Raw genomic sequence first — 26,648 nt, forward strand, 5'->3', positions numbered from 1 at the left:
CCACCTGCCCCTGTGCACACCATGGGCACGTCTACTCACGCGCATGCACGAAAGAAGGAGGTACATAAATTGTTGGCTTAAGTTTTCAGACTTGTTTAGAGAGGTGTGCTGTGCCGACAGGTGCTAGCATTGATCAGAATTCCATTCGTTCACACAGCAGTGGTTTTCCAGATCCTTCTAACTTGAACCAGGATGTGAGATGATACATGGGTGACTAAGGCTGCTTGGGGTGCAGTGTCACACACCCTAAGATCGTATGTGAGCACTAAAGGAAACAGGCAGTGGCCGTCCCTCCCACGGCATGAGAAGAAGAATGTCCAGCCTCGACTCGCCAGTGCAAGGGCACCCCACAGAACGGCTCCCTGGTTAGCTCCCCCAGAAAACTAGGCTTGGATTTTAATGCCCAATCTTCAAAGAAAATATATTGATCAATACCATATTTTCAAATGTATATGCAGAAGAGATGCATACTTGGGTAACTGAAAGTCAAAATAACATTTTTCAAATATTTATTTATTTATTGGAGAGAGAGAGAGCATGGGCCTGTCAGGGCCTCGAGCCACTGTACTTTGTACATCTGACTTATGGGGGTACTGGGGAATTGAACCTGGGTCTGTAGGCTTTGCAGGAAAGCACCTAAACCACTAAGCCAACTCTACAGCCCAAAATAACAGTTTTAATAAGAGAGCTGATTTCAATATCTCTGAGTTTAGCTCGGTTTGTCCCCAACAAACCATCAAAATATAATCAGCTTTTCAACTAAACATTTTCTGAAGCTTCTCTCTGTGCCAGGCCATGGCAGACCACTACAGTTAAATATTTCCTTTCCATAAAATAAGGATGAAGAATAAAATGAAAATGGATAGAGAGGGCTGGAAAGATGGCTTAGCGGTTAAGCGCTCGCCTGTGAAGCCTAAGGACCCCAGTTCGAGGCTTGATTGCCCAGGACCCACATAAGCCAGAACGCACAAGGGGGCGCACGTGTCTGGAGTTTGTTTGCAGTGGCTGGAAGCCCTGGCACTCCCGTTCTCTCTCTCTCACTCTTTCTCTCTCTGTCGCTCTCAAATAAATAACTAAAAATTTTTTTTAAAATGTTTAAAAAAAAAAGAAAATGGGTAGAGAGGGAGAAAGGGAAGGGAGGATGGGGAAGAATAACATTGCATACAGATAAACACCTCTGTTTATAAAAGCTCTCATTTATCATCCTCATTTAAACTGGTAAAGCTCTTGGTTGAATTTATAAAATCAATAAATATACCTCTCCATAAACCCTAAATTGTAAAGTTATTTATAACAAATCTGTCAACATATAAAACACAAAAATGTACACTTAATATGGTTACATATGACATCATGGATTTAACATCTATGCCTGGCTTGAAAATTAGTCGCATTAGCTCGCCCTATGCTAACCTTCCATCGATCCTTTGAGAACTGTCTCAGATGCATTATCTCTTCCATAATAATTTATTATCTCTATATGAATAATCACATAGGGAATAAGGAACAACAAACGTTCTAAACACCCAAACAAAAAGTGCATAAAGGGCTGAGGAAATGGCTTAGCAGTTGAGGCATTTGTCTGTGAAGCCCAAGGACCCTGGTTTGATTCCCCAGGACCCACGTAAGCCAGATGCACAAGGGGGTGCACAAGTCTGGAGTTTATTTGCAGTGGCTGGAGGCCCTGGCATGCCTGTTCTCTCTCTCTCTCTCTCTCTCCCTCTCTTTCTCTCTCTCAAATAATTAAATAATAAAATTAAAAATTTTAATTAATAAGAAAGTACATAAAATCATTTGAATTTTAAAATTCTTAAGTATAGAGCACAATATCTATCATTTAGATATATGCTCACGGGAAAAACAGTTTTCTACAAAAATACAAGTACTCACTTTGGCACTTTTGATGTGTTGAGACACCTTCTCAAAGTTTCTATTTAGTTCAGCTAACTTGGGTTCTACAAGCTCCCTGCCTGCACTCCCACGGGCATTCATTAAGATGATGGCTTGATCACGGACGTTTTCAACCTGGAGGCTGGCATCATCCAGCTCGGACAGTAAACGCTAATTATGAAAAAAAAAAAATACAGAATTATTCCAAAAAAAATAAAACTAAACTAAACATGGGTGTGATACTTATAATTAAAAGTACTTTAAATAAATGTTTATGATTCTTAAGAGATTTCAATACCGTCAAGTAAAATAAGAGCTGGTTATATAAATTCTCTGAAGATCTTAATTTCTTCCACCAAGTAAGTGCTAACAAAATAACCTCATGGGAGGACTTGAGCAAACCTCTGCCTCAGACATGACTCTCTACCTTCACGATTTCTTCCTGTTTGCTTGCCGGCTTTTTCTCAATTTCGTCCAGCAGCGCTTCTGCTTGGTAAAGCCAGGTGCTGATGTGAGCAACGTTCCCGTCGAAGATCTCCAGCTGCTTCTGATGGTTCTATGAAGGAATTAATAATGACAGTTACAGGACATGCCTAAGATGATAACAGTAGAAGAGAAAGAGAGTTAAAAGCCTTGGGCATATTGTGTGCCTTCTGGAAACTCTGGTGAAAAAAATAAATAAATAATAACAGTCCTAAAAATACACAGCTATGTGTAGATTGATATGACTTTGACTTCAACATCATGCACAGGTGAAATAGAATAAGAGATGATAGTTTGTGTTTCAATTTCAAGTTTATCTCTTATTCTTCATTCCTATATCACAACTGATTTTATTGGTTTCCCTGAGTCCCCAAAGTCGCTCTCATTCCTTTCATGTTATGTATATTCCATTACCCACTCTTGTTTGGTTCTCCCTGTCCCTTCCGACCTCTTCCTGTGCTCAGAGCCCTTTTCCACTCTCATTTCCGACGCACACATACGTCAGTCATCTTCTGTAAACTCACTTATCACAATTTAGGGGGTAATGATGTAAAGATGCATAGTCAACAGATACTTGTGAGGCCTTTTCATTTCTGTACCTTCAGCCCTTAAAAGTATATGAAGGCAGGCTGAAGATATGGCTTAGAGGTTAAGGTACACCCCTGAAAAGCAAAAGGACCCAAGTTTGATTCACCAGAACCCACAGAGGCCAGATGCATGGTGGTGCAGGCATGTGAAATTCATTTGCAGTGGTTTAGAGGCCCTGACATGCGCTCTCTCTCGCTCTCTCTCTAATAAATAAAACAATAAAATAAAATAAAATAAAATTATGTGGCATGGAATGTAGCTCCATTTAGAGAGTGCTTGCCTAATATACAAGAATCCCTGGGTTCTGTTCCATGTCTTTGTGTGCGACAGACAGAAAAAAAGAGACTTAGAATTCCCATCGAAGCCGCATGCCCCTAAAAATAATTCAAGGAGAGATTTCACCAGGACTCTGGAGACATACCAGCAAGGTAGTGCACCAGTCCTCCGTCCAGGTGCGGACTCGGCTCCAGCCAGCATTGAGGACACAGACCTTCTCTTCAAGAACAGCCTCGCTGCCGGAGATGAGATGCTGAAGGGCAGCACTGTTCTCTGTGATGGTGCTTAAGTCGGCTTTTCTCTTTTCAAGCTCCTTCAAAATATTCTAGAAAAGATGATCAGAGTTTTATAAAACTCACCCAACCTTACATTTTTTTCTAAACTTTTCTTCCCCATATGTACAAAAATCCATGACTTCTTAGATAATTAGCAATATGGTGAAGGTTTACAAAACTCCTCAACTCGTTGAAAGTGTGAGTGTTCTCAAGTTCCCAAAGAAAATTAAAATGCCTAAATATATAAATAGGGAAAGTGGTAAGAAATTCGAATGTAAAAAAAAAGAGAGAGAGAAAAGAAATTCAAATATGAAATTTACTAGTTGACAACATTAAATATATAAAAGTACATGTTAAATAATCAGACATGGTGCATGGGCAAAGAAATACAAAGCATATTGAAAGACAAAAAGTTCTTTCAAAAGCAACAGGAAGTCCCCATAATGAACACCAATAACCCCACCAAAGACCCAAGGCAGAATTTAGATTTAGCTGGGGGGGGGGGGTTCCTACATGTGCAACCTAATTACAAACATATCAATAATTTTTTTAAAGCAATAGGATAAGTACCCATCCAGCTCTCACAATCCTATTGATACACCTTTTTGTAAACCATCCCACCTTCTTAAACCAACATTTAAGGCAATCATTTCAAGGAGCTCGAGGCTATAAGTGGACATCATTAAATCATATTTGGAAAGCATGTAAATTGAGTGGAGATTTGGACAGTCACTGGCTGTGCTAACTGCTGGTACATTTCTGAGGGCACTAAGATGTCTCCTGCACATGATCCTCTGTCTGCAAAGGGAAGAGAGAAAACCCAAGCCCATGATCTGCAATGCGGAGTCCCCAGGCCTTGCAGGGCTGCGCGCTGACTGACTAAAGGCACTAAAAGAACCATAAGAAATTACTTATGGACAAGCAATGAAACTTAAATGCTATATACACTGTCCTAATAGGTTTCTTAATAAAGAAAGCACATGGAAAATTACATTTAAGCTACGAAATAAAAATCTTACATGAGTTCACAAATGAAAGCATCATTTAAGCTTTCACTGAAAATATTGCAGGCTGGACAGATGGCTTAGCAGTTAAGGCACTTGTGGCAAAGCCAAAGGATCCAGGTTCAATTCCCCAGGACCTACGTAACTCAGATGGACAAGGTAGCAAGCGCATGCGCCTGGAGTTCATTTGCAGCACTTGAAGGGCCTGGAGTGCCCATTTTCTCTCTCTCTCTGCCTCTTTCTCTCTTCTCTCAAGTAAATACATAAAAATAAATAATATTTTTTTAAATGAAAATATTGGGCTAGAGAGATGGCTTACTGGTTAAGGCCTTTGCCTGCAAAGCCAAAGGACCTTGGTTCTATTCCCCAAGACCCACGTAAGCCAGATAGATGCACAAGGGGGCACATGCATCTGGAGTCCGTTTTCAGTGGCTGGAGACCCTGGCGCGCCCATTCTCTCTTTCCCTCTCTCTTCCTCTTTCTCTCTCTCTCAAATAAATAAATAAAAATAAAGTTTTTTTTTTTTAAAGAAAATATTGCACGTAACATTTAGGTGCAGAAACACTTAAATCTATGTCTTCCTTAAATCTGAAAACACAACAATGAAAAATTGGGTGATTATGTTTCCCACTGATGCTTGTTCTACTCCACGGAAGAGAACGTGTCATGAGATTTGCATCTTCCCACTGCCCAACTTGGTTTGAAATGGGATTAAGTGGAAATTCGAGTGTATATGAGCTTTTCATTATTGATATCTGTATTTAAAGAGTATGAAAGTTTATCATTCTTTACAGTCTGTTATTAAACATGAGATTAAACAGAAAAAAGTGGAACTTGGGCTGAAGGGATGGCTTAGTGGTTAAGGCATTTGCCTACAAAGCCAAAGGTCCCAGGTTCGATTCCCCAGGACCCATGTTAGCCAGCTGCATAAGGGGGCACAAGCATCTGGAGTTCGTTTGAGGTGGCTGGAGGCCCTGGTGTACCCCCCCCACTCTCTCTCTCTCTCTTTCCCCCCTCCTTCTCTGTCAAATAAATAAATAAAAATAAATATATAAAAGTGCTAAATCTCTCATAATGAAAATATTAAAAAGTGGAACTTATGAGTACAGACAGAAATATAGATTATTAAATATACATAATTTGGTATCACCTAGGCACTAACTATAATCAACTTGTGAAAAAGCACACTTTCACATAATAATTCAATGAAAAAAATTTGGAATAAGTTGCAAATATACAGATTGTTTATGAAAGAAAATAATCAAAGCATTATACAGGGACATAGAAGATTATAAAGGGGAAAATGAGACAGACCATGCTAATAATGATTTAACAAGGTTCAGTGTAGCTCAATTATGGAGGGCCTAGGCTACATGTGCAAGGCTCCAGATTCAATTCCAGCACCACAAGAAGGAAAAGGAAAGGAAGACAAAAGAAAAGAGAAAAAGGCAACCTAATATGATGTCAAACCTCCTCCAACAAATCTATAAATCTGAGGCAAATGACATCAAGATTTTTCATCAGAATTCCTTTTAAGATTTTGGGATATTAATTCCAACATTCACATAAGTATATCAAGCAAAAAGAAAAAAATAAAACATAAAGACAAGGAACACTTTCACTAGAATAAAACCAGCAATAAGACTACATACTTTAAAAAAAAAAAAAAAAAGACTGCACAGTTAAACAGCTAGAGAATTGGTAGCACTAGGAAGATCAAACCAGTGAGGCAGAAAACAATGAAAAAGAATTAGAGAAGAGTATACAAATTTGTGGTGGCAAATCAGAGGAGAGGACTTCATTACTCAATAAACAGTACTGTGTTAGTTTTCTGGAATGGTTCAGAGGCCTTCCTCATGCATACAACAACCTAAATTCCAGAAGGATGAAAACAGTAGAGGTAAGAAGATGAAACTATGAAGGAATGCAAAGAAACTACAAAGAACTACATCACATCAGAGTCAAGTTGACCTTTCGAAACACTTAGGGGCAGAAACAATGGAGAAATAATTTCCTTTTTTCATAATAATTTTATTGAGAACCTTAAAATATGAATATATTGTAAATTGGTCATAGTCCCATCAGGTTATGTCTTTCTTTAAAGTATACACAATAACCGGGTTTTTTTTAAAAAAAAAAAATAAAGGTCAAAAAATCAACTATAATGGCAAGGGAAGTTGTGGTGTTTTTTTTTTCTTCAAACAGTCAACACAGTAAGTACCAATAATCATAACAAAGAGCTATAATTAACATACTAATGTGGGGATAGGAAAATAGTCATAACTACAAGGAAAAAGCTCCTTTTTTTTTTTTTTAAGAGTTACAGATGGCCAGGGAGCTTATGGAATGTTCTAATTAAATAAATGTTCTAATTAAATAGCTAGAGCATGGCACTTGTCTAGCATGACCAAATTTCTGCTTAAAATGGTTGAACTTAAAGCATTTCTGAAGGATAATTTCATAATATGTATACAATTTTAAAATTGACCTATCACTTCAGACAAGAATTTTAAGGCTAATAATCTACATTTAGGAAATAATTATGTGCAGATGTCATGATCTAACTGCAAGTATATTCATCATAGCATTACAAACAATAATGAAAATGTAGTAACTTAAAAGTCATGAATAGAGCCACACCTTTAATCCCAACACAGAGCAGAGGTAGGAGGATCACTGTGAGTTCGAGACCACCCTGAGACTACATAAGTTCCAGGTCAGCCTGAGACAGAGTGAGAGAGAACCTACCTAAAAAAACAAAAAAAAAAAAAAGAAAAAGAGTCCTGAATAGAAGAATAAGGCAATAAAAATAAAATGTAAATCTGTAATACATAATACATAAACACAGGTGAAGAAAAACATTGAGGATACAAATTTCTAAATGAAAGTCGCAAGCAATACATACATATAATTTCTTTTTAAATATATATCTGTGCTTAAATAATGTCAATGTGTGCCTTTAATAAGTAGCAATGTAGCCTCTGGCTACAAGCGATCTTTGTTTCTGTGTTGTTTGTATTACACTGTGCAAATTTCATTCAATTAGCATAGTTATCCCCCAACATCTGCCACTTCAGTTACCCAAGTGTACCACGATCCCAAAACAGTAAGGGGAAAAAGACAAGAAATAAACAATATGAAAGGTTTAAGTTTTAAATTGCACACTGTTCAGGTAGCATGACATTTCACATCACCCCACTCCTTCCTGTCCAGGATGTGAAGTACCCCCTCTTTACCTAGTGTATTTAACATGTATATCATAGGAACCCATTGGATACTTGGTAGCTAGCTAAGTTAACAGATCCCCCGTCCCTTTTACTAAAGTTACTGTTTCACTTTAGGATGAGTCCGCAGCACAAGCGCTGAGCTCAGCAACTCAGAGCCACAGGAACTGCACGATCTATGTGAAAAGGTGCAAGGTATATATTTAATACGGGGAGAAAAAAAAATGGTCTGTTGTGGTCACTAAGATCTACGAACGGTGACTCTTCTGTGAAATCGTGACGACACAAAGGATGTTCGTTCAAGTCTCATTGTCGCTCCTCAAACTGCAAAAGCTATGGCCAGAAAGAACGACAGCGCTGTTAAAATGGAAACAGACATTAAACGGGCGTGTGGGTGCACAGGAAAGACATCAGGATCCAGGCTCCGGTGAAGCTTCTCACTTTCACTGAAGGTCATGAGACGCACACCCTACAGAAAAGGGAGGAGTGTTGCGTTTAATTATTAAGCCAATAGGGCACGGTGGCACGTGCCCATAATCCCAATGCTCAGGAAGCAGAGGCAGGAGCATCAAAGGATTCAAAGCCAGCCTGGGCTACACAATGAAATACTGTCTCAAGAAAGAAGGGAGTCAGGCGCGGTGGCACATGCCTTTAATCCCAGCACTTGGAAGGCAGAGGTAGGAGGATCACTGTGACTCTGAGACTACATAGTGAATTCCAGGTCACCTGGGGTAGAGAGAGAGAGAGACCTACTTAAAAAAAAAAAAAAAAAGGAGGGCTGTAAAGATGGTTTAGAGGTTGAGGTGCTTGCCTGCAGAGCCAAAGGACCCAGGTTCAACTTCCTAGGACCCACGTAAAGCCAGATACACAGGATGGCACATGCATCTGGAGTTCATTTGCAGCAGTATGTCCATTCTCTACCTGCCACCCCCTCTCTCCCCACCCCACCCCCACTCAAATACATAAATAGAAGATTTTTAATTTTTTATTTATGTATTTGAGAGCAACAGAGAGAGAAAGGGGCAAATAAATAGATAAAGAGAGAATGGGCACGCCAGGGCCTCCAGCCCCTGCAAATGAACTCCAAACGCATGCGCCCCCTTGTGCATCTGGCTAACGTGGGTCCTGGGGAATCAAGCCTCTAACCAGGGTCCTTAGGTTTCACAGGCAAGTGCTTAACCGTTAAACCATCTCTCCCACCCAAATAAAATATTTAAAGAAAGAAAGGGAAATGTAAAGAAGAGGGAGGAGGGGAGGGGAGGGAAGTCAAAGAATGGTTTTCATAGACTACTAAATAAAGAAAATAATATTTACTTCAAAGGCCTTAATTTAACAAAAAATAAAGTTTGGAATGATACCTGATCATCCCTAACAAATGTGTCAGGTGACAGACACCAGCATTGCATGAACAGTGCACAGGAACTGCAAACTCACTTTAGCCCAGGAGATTTCTGTGTCCAGGTCACCAGCGACCCCTTCGGAAGTGGACTTCTGAACCAATTCCGCTTCCGTGGCAGCAAGCCACTCGGAAAGGCCGGCTGCCTCCTTCTTCACCTTCCGGGACAGCTGAGCCGCTCGCTCCAGGTCCTGCTTTCCTTCGGTCACCTGAAGATCAGAGGGTGGGAGAATGATTCGTATTCAACGAGCAATGCCTTTACAGCCTGAGTGTCCACCATCTCAGCAGCGCTCCAGGCTAGCACTTCTACACTGAGTCACTGAGTGTCAGGGAATTCTGAGCTGAGCAAGCCATGCTCTGGCGCTGGTAGGGGCAGAACCCTGCCAGCCTGTTCTAATCATTGAATGACAACAACCATGTACAAAGTACTTATCCAGGCCTTGGAACACATGAGACTTTTGGAAAGACGATGGCTTAGAATCTTGTCAATGACAGACTCCATTTCAAAACACATACTTATTATATTATAGCAATCTGAGGGGACCCAGCACTATTTTCACAATTATGTTTTACCCTTAACCATATAACTTCATGACTTGGCACTTCCTAGGCCAACACTCTACCAACTGAGCTAGATCCATAGCCTCTCATAAGCCTCTTCACACAGCTTCTATGTTGTGTAAAGGAATCTCCCATGTATAAACTACGAGATTTTATTGTATAATAAAACTTCAACAGTCTCTTGATGGATATCGCTCTTTCCACTTTCCACAAAAACAAAATAAAGCCTAAAGAGCTTAAGGTTGGGGCTGAGAGGTTGCTGAGTGGATAGAGCACTTGCCACGCAAATGTTAGGACCCAAGTTCAGATCCCCAGAACTCATGTTGAGCCAGATGCAGCAGTATGCCTCTGTAATGCCAACGTGCCAATGCTGAGGTAAGAGGCCAAGTCAGGAGACTCTCCAGAAGATTATGGGACAGCTAGACTGACATACACAACGGTGAACAACAAGAGACCCTGCCTCAAACAAGGCGACAGGTGAGGACTGACACCTGAGGCTGTCCTCTAATCTCCACCTGCATGCCATGGTATGCACACACACACACACACACACACACACACATACACATGCACACACACATATACACATATATTTACACATACAAACACATGTGTAGAAAAAACACACAAATTAGAAAAATATGAAGATTAAGACCAAGACAAAGGTCTCAAAGTTGGTTTAACACATGACAATATTCTCAAACCAAGAACAGTCGCTCATAATATAAGGCAGAGAAGACATTACCTTAAAGGGTATCACAATACATGAACAAATTGATAGGTCACCTCAAAGAGCACATATGTACAGATAACAACATTAAGGTAAGAGAGTGATATATCAGATAAGAGATGACATATTCTTACATGATATAAAATGACATGAAGAACAAATTTTGTTCCAAAGCAACTTAAGAGTACACTTATTTATTCTCATCCCTTTTTCAATTTTACTTTCTTATACCTTAAATGATTATTATTCAGTTCTTCCTTAGAAGTGAAATACTTTCCCATGGATTTTAATTCAAATTCATGGCATTAAATTAATAATACCTCACTGCAGACTTTAAAAGACAAACACTTGAATTATGTTAAGAAAACATTAGGTATTCAAATGACACTTAGATGACAATGACATGCCCAGGCAGCTAGCTACACATTCATCATACAACTTAATGCCACAAAAGATTTGTGTAACAGGTAGAAAATATTTCACAGTTCAAGTTATAACAATTTATACTTTTCTCTGGCTAATCAATACATCCTAAAATCTATTGCACTGCAACTGAATTGGGCCACATGAAAATGTCTTTTACTTAAGCACTTAATCCCTTTCCCCCTTTCTGTTATGCAACTATTCCTTCCCAGGAATCACTTTCATCAGCTGCTAAACATACTCATCTCTCTCTCTCTCTCTCTCTCTCTCTCTCTCTCTCACACACACACACACACACACACACACACACACCATGCACACACACAATCCCTCTTTGACCTCTCCTTCCCAGGAGACACTCCATAGTCCACTTCTCCTACACAAATCCTCAAAGCGACTATCTACTTCCACACTCCTCCTATTACTCCATAGAAATTCTCCTTGCTAAGTTCAATAATGACCCCAAAAGCAAAAGCAACAGATCAAATAGAGATTTTTAAGGGGCCATTATATTAACTATTAATAATATAGCCAGGCATGGTGGAGCATGCCTTTAATCTCGGCACTCAGAAAAGAGAGGCAGGAGGATGGACGTTGAGTTCAAAGCCACCCTGAGACTACACAGTAGATTCTAGATCAGCCTGGGCTAGAACAAGATCCTACCACAAGAAACCAAAATAATAATAATTAATAATAATAATAAGCAAAACAGGTGACTACATTCATTTTCCAAATATTACCTTTCCTCTGACTTCTCAGACCTGCAACCTTCTTTTGCAAGCTCTTTAGAAAGTTATGTGATTCATAGCATTTGGTCAAGGGTTACCCTTTCCCCACCACCATAGCCTGTCCCTAGGCAATGTCATCATTTCTGTATTATCACCTCTATTTAGATGACTCATAAAATCCACCTCTTTAGCCCAGAGGTCTTCCACCCTGGTGAGACATGACCTCACCAGTCATCTCTCAAAAGTGACTAAAATGTCAACATGTCCGAAATAAGACAGGATTCTGCACGTCCCTACCTTTACTTCTAGAACAGCAATGACCAAAGTGCTCAATGGTCCTCCACGTAATCAAACCTAAAACCCAATGTTCGTCATACAACACCTTCTCCTCCATCTCCATAGCAGTGCACCAACAAATATTTTGACATCACTTCCCACACAGACCTGAAGTGAATCCACTCCATTTCCACCGTCCACCCCTCAGTTAAGCCACCATTGAGGCAGAGGTAGGAGGATTACATGATTTTGCAGCCACCCTGAGACTACTAGTGAATTCCAGGTCAGCCTGGGCTAGAGCAAGACCCTATCGAAAAGAAAAGAAAAGAAAAGAAGAGAAGAGAAGAGAAGAGAAGAGAAGAGAAGAGAAGAGAAGAGAAGAGAAGAGAAGAGAGAAGAGAGAAGAGAGAAGAGAGAAGAGAGAAGAGAGAAGAGAGAAGAGAGAAGAGAGAAGAGAGAAGAGAGAAGAGAGAAGAGAGAAGAGAGAAGAGAGAAGAGAGAAGAGAGAAGAGAGAAGAGAGAAGAGAGAAGAGAGAAGAGAGAAGAGAGAAGAGAGAAGAGAGAAGAGAGAAGAGAGAAGAGAGAAGAGAGAAGAGAGAAGAGAGAAGAGAGAAGAGAGAAGAGAGAAGAGAGAAGAGAGAAGAGAGAAGAGAAGAAAGGGGAGGGGAGGGGAGGGGAGGGGAGGGGAGGGGAGGGGAGGGGAGGGGAGGGGAGGGGAGGGGAGGGGAGGGGAGGGGGAGGGGAGGGGAGGGGAGGGGAGGGGAGGGGAGGAGAGGAGAGGAGAGGAGAGGAGAGGAGAGGAGAGGAGAGGAGAGGAGAGGAGAGGAGAGGAGAGGAGAGGAGAGGAGAGGAGAGGAGAGGAGAGGAGAGGAGAGGAGAGGAGAGGAGAGGAGAGGAGAGAGAAAAGGGAAGGGAAAGGGAAAGGGAAAGGGAAAGGGAAAGGGAAGGGAAAGGGGAGGGGAGGGGGAAGAGAAAGGGAAGGAAACACAGAACACGAGACCTTCCGAGTTGGTCTCCTTACTTCAATGACTGGCCTGTTGGAAAACTGAAACTCATCTCCCTACTAAAGGCCCTGTAATAATCACTTCTTCCTTATAATAAAGAAACTGAAAATGTTCATAGGAAGTCTATGAAACCAGCAGGGTCTGAATTTATCTGCTCTCTCTCCCACTCCTTCCCTTGATCCTTCACCCTGATGCACCCTGCTTTCTCCTGCCACGGGGCCTTTCTACATGCTACTCCGAGAGCCTGAAAAGCCTGTCCCTTGGTTTCACCAAGGCTGCTCTGACCCACCCTTCAGTTCCCAGCTTATTGCTTCCCTGGGGAAGCTTTGCTAACCCAAGACTGATTCAAATATTTAACAATCAAAGAAGGATCCAAAACACTGTCCAACATAGTTGTTCAGTATTACTGAGAAGTTTCACTTCCAGTGACCTCTAACCTCCCAATTTCTGGGAAAAACAGAGGACAATTGATCTGTTGGAGCCACTGAGATCCTCACAGGAAATGACCTAACGACCCCAACCTGCATTCACTAAAATGCCCAAATTATGGCTGTTTCGTGGATGGTCTTAAGTCTTGGTAGATAACCAAGAACTTCCAATCACTTAAAATTTACTTGAGTCTTGGGGCTGGAGAGGTGGCTTAGTGGTTAAGTGCTTGCCTTTGAAGCCTAAGGACCCTGGTTTGAGGCTCAATTCCCCAGGACCAACATTAGCCAGATGCACATGGGGGCGCTCGCGTCGGAGTTCGTTTGCAGTGGCTGGAGGCCCTGGCGTGCCCATTCTCTCTGTCGCTCTCAAATAAATAAATAAACAAAATAAATTTTTTTTAGATTTACTTGAGTCTTGATATTTTAACATTTCTCAATAAAATATTCTATTTAAAGAATCAAAAGTCTTTACATAAACTTGTTAACTGTATAGAGTTTCCTTAGGATCATTTATGACATGTCACTAGCCATTGTAGCCAATGAAAGTACAAATATTGTTCTGGATCAAATATTAAAATAAATTTCTTGTACATTTGTGTGTGTGTGTGTGTGTGTGTGTTTATGTGTGTGCGTGTAGATCAGAGGACAATCTCGGGTATCATTCCTCGGGCACAAAGAGAATAGACCAACCGGATCTCTCGCTGGCCTGGAACTCACCACTTAGGTTAGACTGGCTGACCTGAGAATCCACGAGATCCTCCTGTCTCCATCTCCCTTCGTTGTGACTAGGTGTGTGCTACAATGCCAGTCTCTTTCAGAATATTTTATTTATTTGAAAGAGGGAAAGAAAGAGAGGGAGGCAGAGGCAGATAGAGAAAATGGGTGCACCAGAGCCTCCTAACCACTGCACACAAACTCCAGATTCATGTGCCACCTTGTGCATCTGGCTTTACATAGGTACTGGGGAGTCGAACATGGGTCCTTTGGCTTTGTGGGCAAGTGCCTTAACTGCCAAGACATCTCTCCAGCCCCAATCTTTTTTTTTTTTTTAAATGTGAGTTCTGGGAATCAAACGTGTCCTCATGCTTTCAAGGCAAGCACTTTACCAACTGGGCTATCTCCCAGCACCAAAATAAATTTCTACATAATGATTAACATTATACTATTAACAAATACACTGAAAGAAACAATAAAAATCTGAGAAAGGAATTGAGGAAGAAAGTAAGTGTGGAAGAGAGAGGTTGAGAGAGAGAAGCATTCAGAAACAGAGGCAGTGGTGGTTTTGTATCCCGACCTGTGCGCCCAAGTCATTGTAGAGGACCTTCAGGGAAGTCAGCTGTTCATCCATCCCTTTTGGGTTGTCTGTTTGCTGCTTCTGGACAATGTGTCTTCCTGTTTTGATTACAGTCTCCACTTCGAGTTTGACCTCACTCAAAGTTTTATACAGTTTCTTTAAAAATAAAAAAGATTTCACATTATAATAAAACCTCCCCAGTCAGAATCATTTCAGAACACAGCCTACATAGTTTGACAACTAAGAACTGACTATGATCAAAAGGCATTCTGGGGGCCAGAGAGATGGCTCAGCCCTTAAGGTGCTTGCCTGCAAAGTCTAAGAACTCATGTTGAAATCTCCAGGTCCCACACAGCCGGACACAGTGATGCAAGTACACAACGTCGCACATGTGCCACAAGGGGGCGCACATGTCTGTAAGTCATTCGCAGCAGCCAAAGGCCCTGGTGCTATATTCTCTGTCTCTCTCCCTCCCCTGCCCCCCGTCTCTCTCTCACAAAAAAAAAAAAAAAAAGTGAAAAATTTTTTAAAAGCATTCTGTGCTGTAGAAATGGCTTAGCAGTTAAGGCACTTGTCTGCAAAGCCTAAGGACATAAGTTCAACTCCCAGAACACACATAAGCCAGATGCACATGGTGGTACTTGCACCTGGAATTCATTTGCAGTAGCAGGAGGCCCTGGTGTGTGCATTCTCTCTCTCTCTCTCTCTCTCTCTCTCTCTCTCTCTCTCTCTCTCTCTCTTTCTCTCTCTCCCCCTCCACCCCTCTCTTCCTCTCTCTCAAGTGAATAAAAATGTTTTTTCTAAGCTGTCAGAGGACAACTTCTGAGTGTGGCTCTACAAGTCCACCTCGTGTGAGGCAGGGCTTCTCTGCTTCTCACTCTGCTGTTGCTTTTTGCTGCACGCAGTGAGAACTTCTGGGAAATGCTCCCTGCTCCACCTCTCAGTGTGCTGGGATTACAGGTAGCCACTATGGCTCCTGGATTTTCACAAGAGGTCTAAGGCTCACACTCTGAAACTCAAGCCTGAGTGGTGGGTACTTGATCCACTGAGCCATCACCCCAAGCCCCTTCTTACATTGATAGTTTGATTGAAATCTTTATTTTCCTAGCAAAAGAATTTTTCATACTGTAATATTCCTAACATCTGCTATAAGCATGGTTCTTCTAGCTACTTCAGTTTTATTCTTTTTTTTTAAATATTTATTTATTTATTTATTTGAGAGAGACAGACACAGAGAGAAAGACAGATAGAGAGAGAGATAGAGAATGGGCGCGCCAGGGCTTCCAGCCTCTGCAAACGAACTCCAGATGCGTGCGCCCCCTTCTGCATCTGGCTAACGTGGGACCTGGGGAACCGAGCCTTGAACCGGGGTCCGTAGGCTTCACAGGCAAGCGCTTAACCGCTAAGCCATCTCTCCAGCCCCAGTTTTATTCTTGAGAACCTAGCTTACTCGTCCCGTGTTCCATTCTGCTGATGTCTCCCCTAACTATACACTGTGGTTTAGAGGAAACTTTGTAAAACATGCTATTTATATGCTTATTTTACTCCACTTTACTCAATAGATTGTAATCAATGATTTTACTCTCTCCTTTCTCTCTTATCTCTTCTAATTTCCTTGGGAGGAAAGACCTCATTTCTCACATTTTAGCATGTTCTCCATCATTGCTCTCTGGATTAGGAATAATGTACAAAAGTGCTGGACTTGGGCTGGAGAGATGGCTTAGTGGTTAAGGCATTTGCCTGAGAAGCCTAAGACCCCTGGTGTGATTCTCCAGGTCCCACATAAGCCAGCTGCACATGGTGACACATGCATCTGGAGTTCGTTTGCAGTGGCTAGAGGCCCTGGTGTGCCCATTCTCACACTCTCTCTCTCCCTCTCTGTCTCTTGTAAATAAATAAAAATAAAATATTTTTTTTAAAAAAGCTCTGGACTGATCCACACCAGCTGACAGAAAGCCCAGTGGCCCTGCAAGTCACCCAAGGAGCTCACCATGCACTTGTCCAGGTGCGTCTGGATGACCTCAGGGTCAGCATCCTTCACCTCCAGGACATGAAGCTCAGCCTTCACACCATCCAACACGCGTTTGCAGTCCAGCATGCGCTGCTCAAAATTCGCAGGCTTTTGGAAGAGCTGGAATTTGGTGGACACCTCTCGAAGTTTCCTCTGTTTGTAGGAAAAGAAAATGAAAATAATAGGCAACTCACGAAGTCTCTCACCAGATGATATTAGTGTAACACATGTTGCTTTAAAAAAAAAATCTATGAGGGCCAGACGGATGGCTTAGAAGTTAAGGCACTTGCTGGCAAAGCCTAAGGACCCAGGTTTGATTCCCCAGATCCCACATCAGCCAAATGCACATGGTGGTGCTCACATTTGGAACTGATGTGCAGTAGCTAGAGGTAGAGGTCCTGGCATGCCAATTCTCTCTCACACATAATAAATAAATAAAAATTTTAAATCTGGGCTGGAGAAATGGCTTATCACTTAAGGTGTTTGCTGCAAAGCCAAAGGACCCAGGTTCAATTTCCCAGGACCCATGTAAGCCAGATGCACAAGGGCATGTGTGTCTGGAATTCGTTTGCAGTGGCTAGAGGCCCTGGTGTACCCATTCTCTCTATATCTGTCTCTCTTCTCTTCTCTCCTCTTTTCTCTCTCTCTCTGCTTACAAATAAATAAATAACATAAAATAATAAAAAATATTTAAAAAATTAAAAATCTATGAAATAAAGCACCAATAATAGCTAAAAGAAGGAGCCATCCTGAAGGAACTTGGGGACAGTTGTACAATCATATAAGTGGATTGCCCAAGGTCATGAGTCAGGCAACACCCACTGTCTCAATCTAAGAAATAATAAATTTGTATAACTCTGTGCTTATTGGAATTAAATACTCATTAATGTTCCCCCTTGTTCAAAGAAACAAAAAACCTAGCTCAGGAACCTAGAACTCAAATGTCCATCATCACATGTTCAAAGTGAGGGTCAATCTCAGGTTCACCATGAAGGAACTGAGCGATGCTGGGTCCCGCTCAGAGCACCAGCCACACGATCGGTGACGGAGCGCAGTGAAAGGACAGTCTCACAACGCTAATTTCAGGTGGAGCTCACTCCTCTCTTCTCAGCTCAACTTCAAAACCAAATTAAGTGTTTCTTTCCCCCATGGAACCATGTGCGCTGCCATGGGGTGCCCTGCCATCCTATGGTCTACGTGAAGAAGCAACTCCTCCTTTCTCCTGCATGTAACCCACAAGGAGGAACAAGCAAAGGAAGAGCCTGGCCGTTACCTGCAGCACGTCCACCTGGCTTCCTCCTCGGCTGGCCCTGCCCTCCGGGGAGGTGGGAGGCTGGGAGCGGAGATTCCTTCTCAGCTCCTCCAGAGTGAGCTCGTGGGCCGAGATCTCTGCCTGAATTTTCTGCCAAGAAGAGGGGGGAAGAATGTGGTATTTTTAAAAGCACATAAAAGGCCTCGATATCCATGACCTCACAGTGCCTAGCAATACCTACACAAGGTCCTCATAATAGGAGAAAAAGATGATGACATCAAATTAAAAGAGAGACTAACGGAGAGAGGGAGGGAATATGATGGAGAGCAGAGTTGTGAAGGGGAAAATGGGGGAGGGGAGGGAAATATCATGGTTTATTGTCTATAAGTATAGAAGTTGTCTTTTTTTTTTTTTTTTTTTTTGCTGGGCATGGTGGCACATGCCTTTAATCACAGCACTCGGGAGGCAGAGGTAGGAGGATTGCCATGAGTTCGAGGCCATCCTGAGACTCCATAGTGAATTACTGGTCAGCCTGGGCTAGAGTGAGACCCTACCTCGAAAAACCAAAAAAAAAATAATAATAATAATTTTTTAAAGTACATAAAGAAGCCAGGTGAAGTGGCTCATTGCCTCTAAACCCTGCACTCAGGGAGAAAGACTGCTGTGAGTTCAACGCCAACCTGAGCCACATACACAGTGAGTTCCAGGCCAGCTGAGGCTATAGTCCTTGCTCAAAAATACTACAGGGTGAAGTATGCTCTATACATGCATGAAAATTGTCAATAACTAAAAGAAACTTTTTAAAAAAATGACAATAAGGGCTGGAAGGTGCTTGCCTGTGAAGCCTAAGGGCCCAGGTTCGATTCCCCAGTACCCATGTAAGCCACATGCACAGTGTGGCACACGTGTCTGAAGTTCATTTGCAGTGGCTAAAGGTCCTGGAGCACCCATACTGTCTCCCTCGATTTCTCTCTCACTCTCTTAAATAAAATTTTTAAAAATTAATAACAATAAAACAAGATGTGAACTATTTTTTAAACTGCATGAAGAAGCAATATTCCACACAGTTGTACAATACAGAATACCAGTTAGATATTCAAGCTTGAAAAAGCTCACAGCATATATATATATATAGTAATGACACAACCTCCCATAGTGCACCATCACTGTGCGCTCTGCACATACTAAGGGCTTTGGGTTTGTCATTTCTAATGCTCAAATATGACTTACAGAGAGAAAAGTGTCTGAATTTCATAGCTAAGAAAACTGCTGCCTTTATAAATTTTTTTTATTGTTTCGCAAACTGCTACTTTTGCACCTTAAAAATGTGTCAACGTCTCATACAGGGAACAAGGCAGACCAAACACAGGGCTGCCCCATGAGGACTGTCCTTCCTCCTCGCTCTGTGTCCCTCCTCCTCCTCCTTGCTCCAGCAGCTGAGGAAGAGACCATGCATGCGCGCACCGTCCCAACTCAGCCACTCTGTGCCTCATGGTGATTGATACCTGAGCTTCCTGAGGAAGCTGGAAGGCGTCTATCCGGTCCGTCAGGTAGGTGGTAAGCTGCTTGTCCAGCTCGCCCAGGCTCTCCTGCAACACTTGGAGCATGTGGTCAGTTTCCCGCAAGACCTGAAGTTGCTTTTCCAGAGAAATCTGCTTGCTCTCCGCCTGCGCAGGACAGACGTTTCCTGATTAGCAGCTCAGCACAAATGAAAACCACTGAAGATTCTTTCTGGACTCAAAGGCTACAAAATCATCAGTTCAAGACTTCAGCCTTCCTCATAAAACTGTCATAAGGGTAAAAATGTCCTTCTAGGGTCTGACGTTCCTTACAGTTGAATCATACTTCTACTTTCTTTACTTAATGACAAAATACAAAAACGGAAACTTTTTTCCTATAGAGCATCTGACACACTTAATAAAACTTTCTAACTTACTAGAAATTTAGACCAACTTTAGGAATCATCAATGTTTATCATTAAAACATAATAGTATTGAGCTGGAGAGATGGCTTTGTGGTTAAGGCATTTGCCTGCAAAGCCAAAGGATCCTGGTTTGATTCTCCAGGACCCACATAAGCCAGAAGCACAAAGGGGCACATGCATCTGGAGTTTGTTTGCAGTGGCTAGAGGCCCTGGAACACCCATTCTCTCTCTCTTTCTCTCTCTCTCTCTCTCTCTCTCTCTCTCTCTCTCTCTCTCTCCTCCCTCTTTCTGCCTCTTTCTTTCAAATAAATAATAAAATATATTAAAAATAAATAATAATAATAAAACATAACAAGAATGTCTAGAGTTGGGGAGATGGCTCAGCATTTAAATGTGCTTGCTTGCAAAGCCTGCTGGCCCAGATTTGGTTCCCTAATACCAACATAAAGTCAGATACACAAAGTGGCTTATGCATGGAGTTCATGTGCAATGGCAGGAGGCCCTACCCACCCACACCCATACACATTTTCTCTCTCTCCCTCTTTTTTTCTCTCTGTCAAATAAATAAATAAAGATAAGTTTAAAAAAAATGTCTACCAACAAATGAAACATCTGAATCTCGTATATCTAAAATTAGGGACACATTCCATGGAGGCACATATGCGTTTGACTACTATTTACTACAGACATTTGGATTAAGCTTAATGCTATTCACAGTCTTGGTACAACATTGATTATTACATATTTCAAACCATCTAATATCTACGTAACCTTCCCATAAAACAACTGTGTCCTTTCTCTCATTACAGATACAAACATGCATGATGAGATATAATGTGGATATTCCAGGGATTATATCTCTCCTAGAAGTTTATGTCAAATTCTGATGGTCTTAATATTTACTAGGATAATAAGTTGATATGTTTGGATACAACTAAAATATGATCCTTAAGGAAAATTAACAGAGTTCACAAATAGTAATAACCTTAAAGATTTTTTTCTCTTTTGTGCCAATAGGTGTTGAACCCAGAGCCCGGCGAAGGGCAGGCAAGCATTCTGCCACTGAAGTATATTCCCTGCCTGGAAATTGTTTTAATCACCCTTCTATGCCTAGCCTAGAAGCACTAGGTATATTCTCCTCTACCTACCGTTTCAAAGCTCTTATGCCCCTATTAACGTTGCCTTGCTACTTTGATTCCCACCAAAGCTTTAACCATCAGAACCGGTTTTGAATGTCAGCAACTGTAACCAGAATGGAACACAGAGCTCACTCAGCCTCGGCTCCTTGTGGTGAATACCCAACCACACGGGCCCAGGTGCTGGTTCTCACCAGGTGACTCAGCTCTTCGTAGCGGCTGTTAAAAGCCTCTAGTTTCTCGCTGATTATATCATCAAGGATCCCACCATCAATCAGGGTTTGCCCGAGTTCCCGAATCTGGGTGCGATTATCTGCTGGATGGCGCAAAACAGATTCCAGAGACTGGAGTGGGAACAGAGTAAAATTAATACATTTACTATGTCAAAATGTATCAAGTATCTGAGAAATGCCATTTTTACAACAAGTAATGCCAGTTTCTATAACGATATCTAAAGTGAGGTCAGGGGAAGAGATTGAGTAAAGGAAAGGTGGAGGGAGAGCCAATCAAAATCTAAGAGGATATAAATAAGTCAGATGGAAATCTATTTTTTTGGACAGTGGAACACTCAGAAGCCATATATTATTACTAGAAAATTTTGAATGCCAAAGATGGATTTCTTCCCATTGAATTGTTAACCAGGAAGGTCACTGATGCCCCCAAATCATTACAGGCCATTGCCGAGGCTCTTGGTTTCCCACCAGAAATAGATGGTAAGACCCTATTGCTGAAGACTCCATATACTTGGGCTGCAAGGTCACTAAGAAATCCTGCTGGAGCTGAGCTGAAAACCTCCTCCATGTAGACCAGCTGACAGAAAACTGGAAAAAGCCACACTGCATGCAGTTCAATAAGAGAAAGAGAAATTACCAGTGAAGATACTGAACAGTGGACACTGGAAGCCTTAAATTTGGCCAGCCAAGCCAAATGAGCCAACAGGTGCAATAATGGCACGTCTGTTATGGGGGAAACCAACCATGCTCTAATTGGACTGGAGGCCCACTCCATGGGACAAATTACTGAAATACCTACAACAGGAGTAGTCATGAGCCCTAAAGGTGTAACATCTGCTGGTGTCTAGCTAAATATATATACAAATTTTTAAAGGAGAAAGTGGGGGGAGGGAGGGAATTATCATGGGATATTGTCTACAATTAGGGAAGTTGTTAATAAAAAATTAATTAAATGAAAAAGACTAATTAGTAAAATGATCATTCAAAAGATTATCACAGTATTAATAAATTCATAAAAACAAAAAATTAGCATGAGTTATTTATGATACAATGTCATAAACATAATATCTATAAATATTAATTACATGAGAATTTCTCATAAATACAAAGCTTGAGAGAAAAATCCATACTGTACAAGTAAAATGTTCTCAAATGCCATTAATTATATTATTAAAATTAGACTATTTTTCTACAAACTATACACTATTAAACACAGTTTACATATACATATGACATTTTTTATATACTTAATTCTAACTACAAACACTAAATATTATTCTCATTTTACATCTGGCAAAAAACTGAAGCTCAGGGAGATTTAAGTAATTTGCTTATATACACAGTCAAAAAAAAAAAAAAAAACCCTAAGGCTCCAATTTAGCTCCAAAGCTGTTGGGACTCCAAAGCCTTTGACCCAGTTTCATATCTTCCAAGGTATGTATATATATATGTGTGTGTGTGTGTGTGTGTGTGTGTGTGTGTGTGTGTGTGTGTATACACAAATAATAAAAAGCCAGGCTTGGTGGTACATGCCTTTAGTTCCAGCACTTGGGAGGCTAAGGTAGGAGGATCACCGAGAGTTTGAGGTCAGCCTGGGGCTACATAGTAAGTTCCAGGTCAGCCTGGGCTAGAAGAGAGCCTGCTTCAAAAAAAAAAAAAAAAAAATAGAATAATGATAACCAGGGACAAATACATAAACTGCTTAGAAATATTTATCTTAGAGCTTACTTTTACTTTTGTCTATTTTCCATATTCCTAGATTCACGTGTACTATGCTCATATTAGGAAAACGATTTTCTAGAATGAACTTTCATTATTTCTCATGCACGCAGTCTCTGCCTTGGCAACGACAGCTTCTCTCTGACGGGGTCCCTGTCTCCGAGAATGTAGGTGCCACAGTTCCCTTACTTCTGACACTCATGCCATCTCCATCTTGCCTGGCTACATCTTTAGAAGCGAATCCACCCTCTCCTCTTTGGGCTTCAGCAAACCTCGTCTGGTCACACTGTGTGGCTCACTTCAGAAGCAGTCATTAAGCTATCATGTGCAATGCACAGCTCTTGGGACTGGGGTACAAGGAAGAATCTGGGACATTTCTTGGCCTCAGCAGCTTGAAGTTCACTCTTGCTGACAAGCTCCCACCGTGGGATCTTCTCGTCCCGTCCACTTTGGCGTGCACCAGCCTGCTCTGAGTGTGTGTGGGTTGGGGAGGGGGATGGGTAATATATGGGCATGTGAATGCCAGTGTGCACATGTGTGGAGGTCGGAGAACCTCAGCTGTTGGGTCTTTGATTCCACCCTGATTGAGATAGGGTCTCTCTTACTGTCTGCCACTGTGAACGCCAGAACAGCTGGCCCATGCGCTTTAGGGTTCCCCTGAGTCTGACTCCCATCGCCTTTGGTGCATTGGGAATGCAGACACAGGTGCAGCTGCAATCAGCTTTAATGTGGGTTCTGGGGAGCTCGTCAGTCTTGTGCAGCAAACACTATTAATCAGCGAGCCATCTTCCCGGCCCCTGACTTGAACACAACAGAATGGAAGCCACCATAGCATGGTTCATACCATGCTTACAGAGTGGAAATCAATCTGTGAAGAAGCAGAGTTGGCAGGGCATGGTGGTGCATGCCTTTCATGCCAGAACTCGGGAGGCACAGGTAGGAGGATCACCGTGAGCTCCAGGCCACCCTGAGGCGACATAGTGAATTCCAGGTCAGCCTGGGCTAGAGTGAGATCCTACCTCAGGAAAAAAAAAAAAAAAGGCTGGAGAGATGGCTTAGCATTTAAGGTGCTTGCCTGCAAAGCCAAAGGACCCAGGTTCGACTCCCCAGGACCCATGTTAGCCAGATGCACAAGGGGGCACATGCATCTGGAGTTTGTTTGCAGTGGCTGGAGGCCCTGGTGCACCCATTTTCTCTCTCTCTCTCTGCCTATTTCTGTATCTCTCTCAAATAAATAAATTGAAAGTAAAATATTTTTAAAATGTTTAAAAAAAAAAAAGCAGATTGCAGCTGTACCAATAACATACACTGACCCTTGCCCAGGCACCAGGGAGGTAAACTGGATCCCCATGAGAAAGCTTCACTAGGTCTTAAAATCTCACATCTCATGGCCTCAGGAGGCTGGTTCTAGAAAGGATCCCAATCATCTACCTGCCCATGATCGTGCAACTACCTCGGGCTGTAGGAGAAAGCTGAGTGGTACAGAACACAGTGGAGGAAGGAGCCACATCTGCCTACAAGGAGCCCCGTCTTCCTCATTTCAGGACAGGCTCTGCTCAGCACAGCGCGCAAGCTTCCCACCTCTAAGGCCTCGTTGACGGCGTCCGTCCTCTGGGGCAGGGCCTCGGCGCTCTTCACCCGCTCTTCCAGGGTGCTTAGCCAGGTGCTCTCAAGCTCCAGGTAGTGAAGGAGTTCGATCCAACAGGACCAGACCTCCTGATGGTGCAAAGGAAAGAGCGAAGGGACCAGACATTGTTTTCGTGCAACACAGCAGTTTGACCATCTGCCATCCACAACAAACCCGCTGACTGAGGCTGGGGAGACGGCTCGGCGGTTAAACGCGCCTGTTTGCAAAGCATGTTGGTCTGGGCTCGGTTCCCCATCATGCATGTAGAGCCAGATGTGCAAAGAGGCACCTCTGCTGGAGTTCATCTGCAGCAGCTACAGGCCGTGGTGTCCACGTTCTCCCTCTTCCCCTCTCTCTCCCTCTCTCCTACTCTCACTGACTTTCACTCTCTCTCTCTCTCTCTCCATTTCTCTCTCTTTCCTTGAAAATAAATAAATATATTTCTTGGCTTTTTTGAGAGGTACAGTCTCGCTCTAGCTCAGCCTGACCTAGAACTCACTCTGTAGTTCCAGGCTGGCCTCAAACTCACAGTGATCCTCCTAGCTCTGCCTTCCGAGCGCTTACAGGAGAGGTGTGCACCACCACACCCGGCGAATATTCTTCTTAACTGGTCTCGGTTTGTGGACTTAACACAGCATGAAATGGATTGAGAACGAGGCATGGTGATGAGCGCCCATAATCCAGCGCTCAGAAGGCAGAGACGGGAAAATCACTGCCAGACCAGCCTGCGCTGCGACCTGACTGCAGCCTAGCCAAGGCTACAAAGTGAAACTCGGTCTCAAAAGCCAAATGATGGACTGGAGAGATGGCTTAGCAGTTAAGTGCTTGCCTGTGAAGCCTAAGGACCCGAGTTCAAGGCTCGATTCCCCAGGACCCATGTTAGCCAGATGCACAAGGGGGTGCACACATATGGAGTTCATCTGCAGTGACTGGAGGCCCTGGTGCACCCATTCTCTCTCTTTCCCTCTCGCGCTCTTTCCCTCTCTCTCTCTCTCCCTCTCTCTCTCTTTGCCTCTTTCTCTCTGTCTGTCACTCTTAAATAAATAAATAAAAATAAACAAAAAACAAAATGTCCAGGGCTGGAGAGATAGCTTAGCAATTAAAGGTGCTTGCCTGCAAAGCCAAACGATTTAGATTGGATTCCCCAGGGCCCACGTAAGCCAGATGCACATGGTGGTGCATGTGTCTGGAGTTCATTTGCAGCAGTTAAAGGCCCTAGTCAACCATTCTCTTCTCGCTGTCTGCCTCATTTTGTTTTCTCTCCCTCTCCCTCTCAAATGAATAGATAAAAAGAAAAAATAAAATATCCAATAATAAAATAAAATAATGAGTAAGCTTAATTGAAATACTGTTTTTACTATTATGTCACCATTTGAGAATTTACAACACCATAACCACTTGTTTTGGGGTGAATTGTTATTCAAATTCTTATACAGTGAAATGTTTCTTTTTTTAAATTTTTTTAATTTATTTATTTGAGAGCGACAGACACAGAGAGAAAGACAAATAGAGGAAGAGAGAGAGAATGGGTGCACCAGGGCTTCCAGCCTCTGCAAACGAACTCCAGACGTGTGCGCCCCCTTGTGCATCTGGCTAACGTGGGACCTGGGGAACCGAGCCTTGAACCGGGGTCCTTAGGCTTCACAGGCAAGCGCTTAACTGCTAAGCCATCTCTCCAGCCCCAGTGAAATGTTTCTTAAATCAACAAGGTACAAACATTCGGATGAAAACAAGAAAATATCTTATTAAAATAATGTCACAGAAAATCCTACATTTTAAATATACTGAATATGGGGCAGAAATATAGTTCACCATAAGTCTAGGAAAATATCAACATATCTAACTTTTTTTTTTCCTTCAAGAGACTCTACCTTCAAAATAAAAACTTACAATCATCTCTGTGTAGTCAACCAAGCAAAATTTCACAAGAGAGATGTTTACAATATGATCTGGAATATTAGGAGGTTGGCACCAACGCTGCAGATAATCTGTAACCTAAAAACGCTGATGGGCATAGTTAGAAAGATTACAGTCTGAATGTGTTAAATGAGTTGCTCAAGACCCTTCCGATTAGTGAAGATGACCTTGGACTCCAAAACAAAATAACAACAACAACAAAGAGAAAAATCCCACCCCCCAAAAAGTAAAAACAAAATTTTTACTTTA

The 26,648-nt window shown here is 42.1% G+C and overlaps 1 protein-coding gene across 6 annotated transcripts in view; it reads right to left on the reverse strand.

The window, feature by feature from the left end:
* The window catches only part of Utrn (utrophin), a 555,367-nt gene that overhangs the window by 306,000 nt on the left and 222,719 nt on the right, over nt 1-26,648 (reverse strand). For all 6 annotated transcript variants that reach the window (XM_045158274.1, XM_045158275.1, XM_045158277.1 and 3 more), the window contains 10 exons: nt 24,437-24,571; nt 21,098-21,247; nt 19,349-19,510; nt 17,865-17,993; nt 16,571-16,744; nt 14,581-14,736; nt 9,175-9,345; nt 3,383-3,562; nt 2,318-2,446; nt 1,891-2,061 (listed from right to left, as the gene is read on the reverse strand). In XM_045158274.1, coding sequence (XP_045014209.1) covers nt 1,891-2,061; nt 2,318-2,446; nt 3,383-3,562; nt 9,175-9,345; nt 14,581-14,736; nt 16,571-16,744; nt 17,865-17,993; nt 19,349-19,510; nt 21,098-21,247; nt 24,437-24,571 — 1,557 coding nt within the window. The remainder of the gene's footprint in view (nt 1-1,890; nt 2,062-2,317; nt 2,447-3,382; nt 3,563-9,174; nt 9,346-14,580; nt 14,737-16,570; nt 16,745-17,864; nt 17,994-19,348; nt 19,511-21,097; nt 21,248-24,436; nt 24,572-26,648) is intronic.

This window comes from Jaculus jaculus, chromosome 9 (genome assembly GCF_020740685.1).
Source record: "Jaculus jaculus isolate mJacJac1 chromosome 9, mJacJac1.mat.Y.cur, whole genome shotgun sequence".
NCBI classification, from domain to species: domain Eukaryota; kingdom Metazoa; phylum Chordata; class Mammalia; order Rodentia; family Dipodidae; genus Jaculus; species Jaculus jaculus.